We start from the raw sequence: 9758 nt of genomic DNA, 5'->3' as shown, positions 1-9758 counted from the left end.
ACGGCTGCTGCAACCTCAATGGAAACAAAACACATTTACCGAAATTATTTCGAGTCTCAACTCATGCATTTGATTTGCCAATTATTTTCATTTATTTTTGAGATGTTCAACAAATTATCTTTCCCCACGCTTCTTCACTTGAGTTGCACACTCTACCAGCTGTTGGTTTTGTTGTTACAGGCTCATTCGATACTCGCTCGAGCATTGGTCGTTTAGACCTATATTTGTGCCATTTACTACTGTCGATGCTCCTTACAAATGCATCTTCTTTAATGCGTGCTTTGGTTCAGATCGAATTTCTTTCTCGTCGTATTTTGCATGTGTTATTTTTTCGTTTACAAATTTTTTCAATGTATTCGTTCTTGTCATTGAACTAAGCGTTCGCAAGTTTTCTCACTCATCTTTATTTCGACCGTCAGTCCTGCTTGATTGTGGGTCGTTAAATACTTGCACTCATACAAGCAGAGGTACTCTCGACGAAATCGTTTCGCATGTATTTTGATGTTCTGAATTTCAGAAATGTCTCCTTCCTACAATGTTACAACGCGTAGTACATACCCCTATTATTTCATAGGTGTACGGTATCTTTCACCGTTTTGTTCATCCTCCTCTCTTTCTGCTGCTGGCAAGCCGGAATAGGTGACTTTTTGCGGTCGTAAGTAAAGAAAGTAGAGATTTTGAGCTCGATGGTCATAGTACAGCTGGCTATCACTTTCAAACAAATTAAATTCTCGCATTGGTGAATTTACCCTCGGTATTTTAATATAATGTATCCGTACTTGGAGTATCACGCTTCTTTTCTTTTCCTCTGCTCTTGTGGTAGAATATACGCATATTTGATTTTCCGCAGTTTTGCATCGATGGCGGGTAATACTCAACACAGGGTCATATTTATTCGCTACGTTGACATTTTTCTATGAAACAACACTACGCAGCTGGACCGGAACAGGATGATTATTTTGCTTATTGGTTTGGATATATTGGTGTACGAGTGTTTACTTTCGTATATTATGTGGGTTGTTCGGGTGTGATTTTTGTTTATCTTGAAAGATATTGTGTGTGTGTTTGTATGTATGCGCATTGTTTAACGATGAATGGTGTCGGGGCAATTGAGTATGCAGTTTTTACCTTAACTGATTTTGTACCGGTTTGGTGCATTGCAGTGATAACGAAAGCAAAGTTTCAAACACACAGAAATAAAAGATCTGAAGTGAAGAGCTTTAGCATCCCAGCAAAGCAACTACGTGGGTTCATTCATTGTGAATTGCCTTGGGCCTGCCCTGCACAATTAGAAGCGTGTTTTGATAGTAATTGATGGATGTGATCATCGCTTTGCGTTTCCGTATTGCACAAACTCCCGTACATTTCTGCCAAATGAGTATTATTGGCCACATGCTCAGAGACTGTTGGAAATGAACGATCGGATACACAGTGGCGTGCTGATCGTACGACATCTCGAACTCCTAAACGAACGCCAATAAATAAGTTTACCGCTTTGCACATCGGCGGAGTTTGCATCGGCATACATATTATTACAATGTGAGGAAAAAGCTGAATGAGAAAGGCAGAGAAAGTTTTACATTTAGGATATTTATCTATGAATGAGAGTGCTTTCAATTTTACTGTTTAGCTGTCGTTGGTTACGATCGCCATGTGTATACTGACTCGCGCTACGATAATCAACAAGCAGTTATTACATTTAGTGTGCATATTTCAACGTTTATGATTCTTGCTGTAGGTCGCTGAGATTGCTGCAATACGCAGCGATGTAGTATGCTAGTGTCAAGAAATACCTTTAACAGCATGCTCGTTATTCAGATTCCGAAACATCCACAAATGGTACTACACACGAGTAAACGTACAAATACAGCTTTATCGAAGTTTCCTACTCCTTACGGTTACAACTAGAAAGGGTTGTCTAAGACGTACCACTTCACGTAATAACACTAAACATTGGTTATTATTCATCTTGCGTAAATTTTCACACCCTCGGGCCGTTTGTGAGCCTGATAGGTTCCAAAAGTGCCGATCCTGACCGGTGACTTATAATTTACGGTGGTGGTGTACAATGTATTCGCTGAAAGCGATCCGGTTGAAGCGTTGCCCACAAAAATTACGAGTCAGGTGTATTGCGAGCGGATTTCGCAATGCTTGATCTACGAATGCCAGCTGGAACGCAATAAACATTTTTAGAGTAGAGGTTAGATGAAGCGCTGTATGTCATCATACAGGCCCTTTCAAATACGCATTTGCATTTAAGCGAAATATTATGCTCTAAGCTATCGAGCATACGAATAGACAGTTAGAGCAGGATGAGCTTGTGTAACATAATGCTCCTACATTCGAAGGAAGAAAGTGTTGTGAATCTTATGTACGCTGCAACATAATCCTTTCCAACATTTAGTAACCAAAAAAACGGAAGAAACTAGCATGCTTTTTAGCATCGTTTTCTTTTCGTTATCAGCGTTCATGTTGTAATTAATTCATGTTTGTGGTGTGTTTTAATGACATTTACTTAGAAAGTGCATCCGTATCTGAGTTATTACACATACGTCATTGCAAAAGAGTTTGATTTTAAAACCCTTTTATCTTTCGTTTCGTGTCGCTTTCTTCACTTTGATGCTATCGATAGTGTTAAACATTTTCTAGAGCTATTGTACTTGAAGGTTCCATTACAGCTCCTTAGTTTCGTCCTGCATGTCTACCGGACCGACCCCGACGGTTACCGCCATGCTTGGTCGAGCATTTATCGTCCCTCTCCTTGGACTCTTCCTCTTTGCCAGAATCTTCACCATTACTACCAGCTTGTTCGTCTGGGTTGACCCCGGGCTGGGTTACCGAGCTGCCCGATACAGAAGACAAGCCGTTCTTTTCGATACTGTCCACCGTGCTTCCAACTAATTCTGTCTCCATCGGTTCGATTTGCTCTGATCCGTTCTCACCGTCGTCGCTTTTGCTATCCTCCGCCATGCTGGCATCACCAGATTCTTGAAAGTTAAAGGAAATCGTCATTAGAAAGTTAGCGGCGAAAAGGGCGTAAGTCTACGGTGCGACCGACTTAGACACACCAAGGAAAGTACGAAGTTGACCACGACACTTTTGCTCTAATGATCTAGTTCACATTCATCTCATTGCATTTATCAACCTTTCTATCAAGCGGCAAGACAGCATTAAAAACAAGTCAAAAGTAAAAAAAACACGAACTATTATAACCAAAGTATAAAGTGCATTAAAATGCATGTATTCACAGTATGCTGAAAAACAAATGATTCATCATCCGCTCAAACGCTTTAAAAGGTTAGGTTTTAATTAATAACTTAGTGTTGCGCAAGCAAACCAGGACTGAAGAGTAACAAAAAAAATATAAAAATGAAGCCATATAAAAAACGATAGCGTATATATATAAATATATCCCATATCTATAACTACTTTTAATCACACTTTGCTTCCTGGACACAACTTTGACCATTAGCACTAATATTATTATCTTCACACTCATCACCTGTAGCTTCGGAAGGATCGTACAGCTCCGAGTTCTTCTTATCGCCCTCTCCGTTTTGCTCAATGCAACCGTCAGCACCAGTCTTATCATCAATAAGTTTCTGCTTTTTCTTTGCTGCCTCTGCTTCTTCCAGCGCAACGGCCGCACGCTTTTGTGCGATACGCACCTCCATCGCTTTTTCGTTCAGAAACCGTATGAAAGCTCGATAGTGCGAATGTGTGCGAGCGTGCACTTCTCCCGTTGCAACGTTATCAAAATACTTATGACAGATGCAACATTCGATGCACTCCAGCTTTCCAATTAGGCTGATGCCTAGCGCACGATTCTTCTTGTAGCGAGGCAATTTATTATCGATTTCAGGAGCAATTTCGTCGCCCGGTTTGTAGTCCAATATGCAGTCTTCACTTTCCTCTTCCTTCACGACCTCATCCTCCGGGATATCCTCGTCTAGCTTAGAATCGTCAACACCGGCTCCTCCCGCGTCCTCTGACAATAGTTTTCCACCTTCACTGTCACCGCCCAGCGCCTCTCGAATTGGATCATCGTCAGTCGCTGTTGTCGACTCTTCATTTTCCAATGCTCTACCACTTGTTGATGCCGACGATTCAGCGACCTGCGACGACTTGCTGCTGATTTTACCATCATCAGCTTTCCTAGACGATGAGCCGCTGGTAGAATCTTTGTCTTTCTTCTTTTTAGGAGCTGTCTCTTCTCTTATATCCTGTAGCTCATCGTTGATTGTAGAAATGGTCAATTCTGTAATGCGTATGAGTAACGATTGTTCCATCAGTTTATTGTTACTTGAAAATCACAACGTTACTTACGTTTTGCCTTTCTTTCGATGTCGAGCCGGCTAGGTTTGGATTTGCAATTTTTCATATGCACAACTGAGAGTAGATGATCGTCGTACTCGGTGCGATTGTGAAACTCTAGTTCACAGTCATCACACTTGGGGTGTAAGAACTTTTTGAGGTCCAAATGCTTTTCCGATCGCCGATGGGCAATAATGTGACCGTAGAAGAATAGTTCACACATCGGACAATATTCACGAACTTTATAGTAGTTTTTGGCTTTGCCCATGCGTTTTAGACGATCAATCTCGATCGTCTTGAGCTGCTCAGCAATTCTAGCCTCTTGCCGCAACAGTGTGGCCCGCATCCGGTAACTCTCCTCAATGCTCTCCTTCATCACACGATGCGTGCGACCAGTGATGTGATTTTCAAACGAAGTCGCATCGTACATATGCTTATCACACATATGACAGTAGAGGAAATCATTTGAAACTTCCAAGTACGGTGAAGCCTTCGAGAGCGTAGATTTCTCCTTTGGAACACCAACACTATTGGGGTTACTTTTTTTGGCTCCTTTACCGCTGGTCAGAAGACACGGATACAAAAGTTGCATACGGTTAGTAAAGATTGTTAATAGAAAAATGAAAAACATACAAATATGACGTTGAATATTAAGTTTAAGACACACTAAAATTAACAGTCTAGTGTCGTAACAATAGGCGCTCGAAGCGAGTTGTTCTGTATTAGCCGACCAACGTGTGGTCATTAGATACATTAAAACTCAACTGTTCATTATACTCATCGTCATGTACATCCGCACATAAACGGGATGCGTACATAATAATATAAAAGTCAAGCTAAAACGTGAGTAAATACGTAACGGTCGCTAAATATCGTTCGTCAGATTATCCTACACTCTGCAACAGAGACGTTGAACAGAGTGACAAAAAGTTTATGCAGGTTTATGGTCCAGTGAGTGCTTCCGGTAAACAATGCGCCTATGTTTTGTTCGAAAATGTTGACCTTTTCAGCAACTATATTCATATATTTTTAAACATTCGTAACATTGTATAAGACTGCAAAAGAGTCATGCTAATTAAGCAGCATTATACCTCATGACAACGATAAGCGTGATCTATGGTTTGTAATATGCATTATGTTCATTCGTTATAAAGAAATAAATTTTACTACAAAAATTTTGTAACATGCTGAACAAAAAAGCTGAACATGCTGAACAAAAGCTAACCGATTTACTCGCACTTATCAATACACGCGGATATTAAAATTCGTATAAGATCAAGATGCTTAAAAATTATTCCAACGTAGCTCTAAAATATCTGTTATTTTATTCAAATGACATACCATTCAACTTTTCCACAATTATTATAATAGTCAGGTACTAGCATTGGAAAGCTACACAAACTTTAAATCGGCTAACATTACACAATAATTGAAATTATGGATTTTTGCGTTAAGGTACCCTATTAAACTGCTTACTGTTTAATGTTGACTGGGTAAACAAACAGCGTAAAATTGAGAAAGTATAACTCAAAAATTCATAAAAGCAAAAAAGATTTACCATGCACAATAAAGCATAGAAACAGAGGAAAAAAAGGCACATAAACCGAAGTGAATCATGCAGAAGCACATGTGCGGGTTTTTAGTGTAATATTACCTGTTCTTATTTTTACTATTATTACTAGACTGAATTGGATTTCGTCTTTGATATCCGAGATTTAACCGCGAAATATAGTCATTCTGAAAAGGGACAAACCGGAGATAATATGAATATATGACAGAATTTAGCAACAACGAAAATCTGATCATTTAGAAGATGCCTTGGTATAAAAGGGGACATTAAAAGTTAAGTACATCTGAGAACATACTTTATACACAGTGCGACAAATCAGTTCGAAAAAATTGAACGCTACTAGGGACCGGTAAACCATGATGCCATTCTTTTATTTAAGTCGGAGTTTTGCAGCTTAAACATTCGCTTAGCCAGTGTTTCGTGGAAGATCGAGAATAAGAACTGTGGGTTATCATGAATTATACCCACTTCTGATGAAGCAACCATTCAATCTGACGAATTTTAACGGACTATGTAGATGGTGGGATGTAGATAACAATGGATACATTGAGGAACTACTTTCAATTAGTATATTTTACGATCAGTCTTGGAACTAACTTGTGGCACTTTATATCTAAATCATAAGAAAATATTTAATTATTATTTTTAACTCGTTCATTTAAAATTTTATGAACTCCGACAATGTTATATGTTGTTAAACTATAAATATATTTACTATAAAATAAAAAATATCGTTAAATTTCTTATCTCGACAAAAGGATGTTTGTCCAATTTCCTTTAGTTTTTACCTTTAGTAATGTGAATGAAAGTGTTAGCCTTCCGCAGTTTTAGTGGATTAATAATACGAAATATACAGAACAATTTAAATTTTAAAATAAGCATTTTGCAGTTAAGTTAGTGGATAATGGCTTAGAACTGTGAATTGCATAAAGAATTAGGTAAAAGTTCGAGTACGGGTCAATCGGATTATTTAATGAATACAGCACGAAATAACGCATCAAAATCCTCGAAATAAAACGTAGCCTCAACGACCCTACAATAATTACGTGACTGTCGGAACGAATCGTGCAAAAATAGCGCGTAGTGGAACATTTCGATACCAGCATACATGGGTCTATGAACTGCATTAACGCATTCGAATGAAAGTAACTATACGAAAATTTTTAATCTTACTGATTTTCATTAAACGAGCAAAGTTCTTATCAACCAGAAGCACCACCTACCACAGCAACAAAAGTTTGAAGATAAATATACAACGTTAATCTGCTAAGGGAGAGTCCATATAACGTGACTCCAGACAAAAAAAACTTTATGCAGCTGTTACCACGTAATGGAGTAATAACTATAGCATAAAGTAGGGACCAATCATAAATGTAACATTTGATTGGCTATTTTAGTTTCAAATCGACTAAAACATCATACCGAAAAGCTGTATCATTTACTGGACAAGCCCTTATAACAATATCCTACACTCACTGACTATAGTTGCTCGAATATCTCTTAACCACTACCTTACCTCTGGTCATTTCGATAACTGCTATTAGCATAGTCGTAAGTTACTTTATTAGTTGGCTTATGTGCATTCTTTGCCAGAACATTCTTGGAACGGCTAACAGCATCCAGCTTGCGAATGCCACGTCCATTATTGTTACGGTTTTTGCCATATCGATTCTGAATAATTTATGGGAGTAAACGTAAGAAAAAGAACAATTTAGAAGCGAAATCGATTGTTCTTATGTCACCAAACTTTCCTATAGCGCGCACTATTTCATTAAGGCCAGTTAATATATCTTCCACCCCTTGTCAGGATTTAGGTGGAATTCATAATCGATCAACTCGACATAGGAAATAAAACCATAATAACCAAACATTTTAAAAATAATATGTCAAATATGTTAGCATTCGTAAAAGATATATTGAACCGGTGGTTTGAGATTGAAAAACTACGCTAAAACACTCGCCAACATAAAACACTACCGACTATTTAGTTTCTACTGCTCATGGCGTACACATAAACTCAACGAGTTTTTCCTTCATACCACAGAACAGTTGCTTAATGTACGTTTTCGAGAGTAGTTGCCGTTATACTTCTCAGAAAGCTTTTACTGTTTGGTATAGTCAAAAACGGATAGGCTAATTAAAGGCAACTGCATACAACAATCAAAAGAATAATGAAAATATTAAGTAAGGTAAGGCAAAGGATGCCATCACATAAGGCAAAGCGTAGTGTCATCCGACAAAAGCAAGAAACCATCTGATGAAACAATACAGTTCCGCAGTTTATACCAAGATACCTTCCTTTATGGCTGTACTCATACATACCCTAATGAAGTTGTAACCATTGATATCGTCAAATCGCGAAGATTGAACGCCGTCCAGAAGCGACGGCACCTGGTTAGTGTTCTGATTGCGGATCAAATTGTTGATCAAGCTATTGGCAAATGTGATGGCGTCGTTGTTCCCACGACCACCGCTTACACCCGCATCCCAGGGATTGATGCGGTTTCCGTAGTTATTGCTAAAGTTGCTACCTATTCCTCCACCGTTGCCACCGCCACCACCCCGACGGTTGTTGTTGCGATAAGCCATTATTGCGGGATGCAAATTTACTTCTTCTCTGGAGAACCTGAAAGGATAAAGTATTTTTGTTGTATCGATCCAATTACGAAAACTTAGTGTCCGCGGCAATGTAACCTGCAGAATTACAGAAGAGTTCGTTCTATTGAAACACACGCACACAGTGCGAGACGAATGCTCTGAGATCGAAGTTATTATTCAGTAACAAATACGAGGTGATGAATAGCCATGAAGGTAATTTTCGATGATCACGATTTCTTACTTGCTCCATGTTTCTAATACATAAAAATACCCCTTAGCTACGGAAATAATGTGAAATCCGGACTCTTGTTAAAGAAGAACGTTTGCGCTTTGACATACTAATGATAGCAGAAATGGTAACATGACTGGTAACATGTTTAGCAACTTTACCTCACTGATCAACTGCTGCTTTATGAACTTCAGGGTAAACTGCCTAGGTATGTAACATGTCCAAAAAGCATGCGCTCGTATGATTGCAAATTCGTCATCCTACACCGATTTACCGGTACTTTCTCACGATCACTTCTCACTGGGACGCGAACACACTGTTCTCACTATTCATTCCTCCGAATGAACGAGCCGGTCATGAATGAATTACCGGTCTGGTCCGGTCATTGCGTGAACGTACGGCAGAGGAACTGAGACAACATTTGCATTGCGGTAATGGACGAAAAATCGATATTTTTTCGCTGCTCGAAGTCGCTACGCAAAGATTTTACGCCCTTTCACATGTTTGCAGCCATTACTTGGTCAGCAAACCTGAAGATTGTCGAAACTACTGGGGAATTTGAATGGCAGAGCAGACCGCGACGTTCTTCGGGCTTTTTCGCTCGTAAATGGACATCTTGATCAACTCTCTGCCAGTCTCTCGTTCAAAGCAACTTTACATTATATTTGACACGACACAGCGGGGATTTAATGTTGGGGACCTCTTGGTACTGCACCGTATTTCTGGCTTCCAGATACTTACTTGATATCTAGAAGAAAAATATACACTTAGAGATACTTCTTTGAAACTTGCTTAAGAGAAGAGAGAAGGTACTCGACACCACGAAAGAATAAAATCAATTGAAAGTTGACAAACCTCCTGACAAGCTGGATGAACCGCGAGGGGTGACTCAATGGTGCTTTTCGTGAACGTACGAATGAAACAATATTTTTCTTATTGACAATACTTTTCTTAAAATCTTTAGATTCCAAAATACAAAAAAATAGGCAACACGAGGAAAAACCCGTTCAAACACGTTGTCATCGTAATTTTCCTGTCAATTCATAG

The 9758-nt window shown here is 39.0% G+C and overlaps 1 protein-coding gene across 2 annotated transcripts; it reads right to left on the bottom strand.

Annotated features, from left to right (window-relative positions):
* Positions 1-73: 73 nt before the first annotated feature.
* On the bottom strand, positions 74-9539 carry LOC131206109 (zinc finger protein on ecdysone puffs). Of its 2 annotated transcripts, XM_058198518.1 has the most exons (7): positions 9453-9539; positions 8207-8510; positions 7401-7555; positions 6349-6354; positions 4327-4874; positions 3503-4258; positions 74-2987 (listed from the first exon to the last, which is right to left on the bottom strand). In XM_058198518.1, the coding sequence occupies exons 2-7, from the start codon at positions 8471-8473 to the stop codon at positions 2683-2685; spliced, it is 2037 nt and encodes a 678-aa protein (XP_058054501.1). In that variant the 5' UTR covers positions 8474-8510; positions 9453-9539; the 3' UTR covers positions 74-2682. The 2 variants fall into 2 exon arrangements, with proteins under 2 accessions (XP_058054501.1, XP_058054502.1); XM_058198519.1 differs by lacking the exons at positions 6349-6354; positions 7401-7555 and adding an exon at positions 5969-6051.
* Between the last annotated feature and the right edge of the window lie 219 nt (positions 9540-9758).

The sequence above is a fragment of the Anopheles bellator genome, chromosome 1 (genome assembly GCF_943735745.2).
Source record: "Anopheles bellator chromosome 1, idAnoBellAS_SP24_06.2, whole genome shotgun sequence".
Lineage (NCBI taxonomy): Eukaryota > Metazoa > Arthropoda > Insecta > Diptera > Culicidae > Anopheles > Anopheles bellator.
The sequence above is the reverse complement of the archived record's forward strand: the minus strand, read 5'-3'. Positions and strand labels throughout refer to the sequence as shown.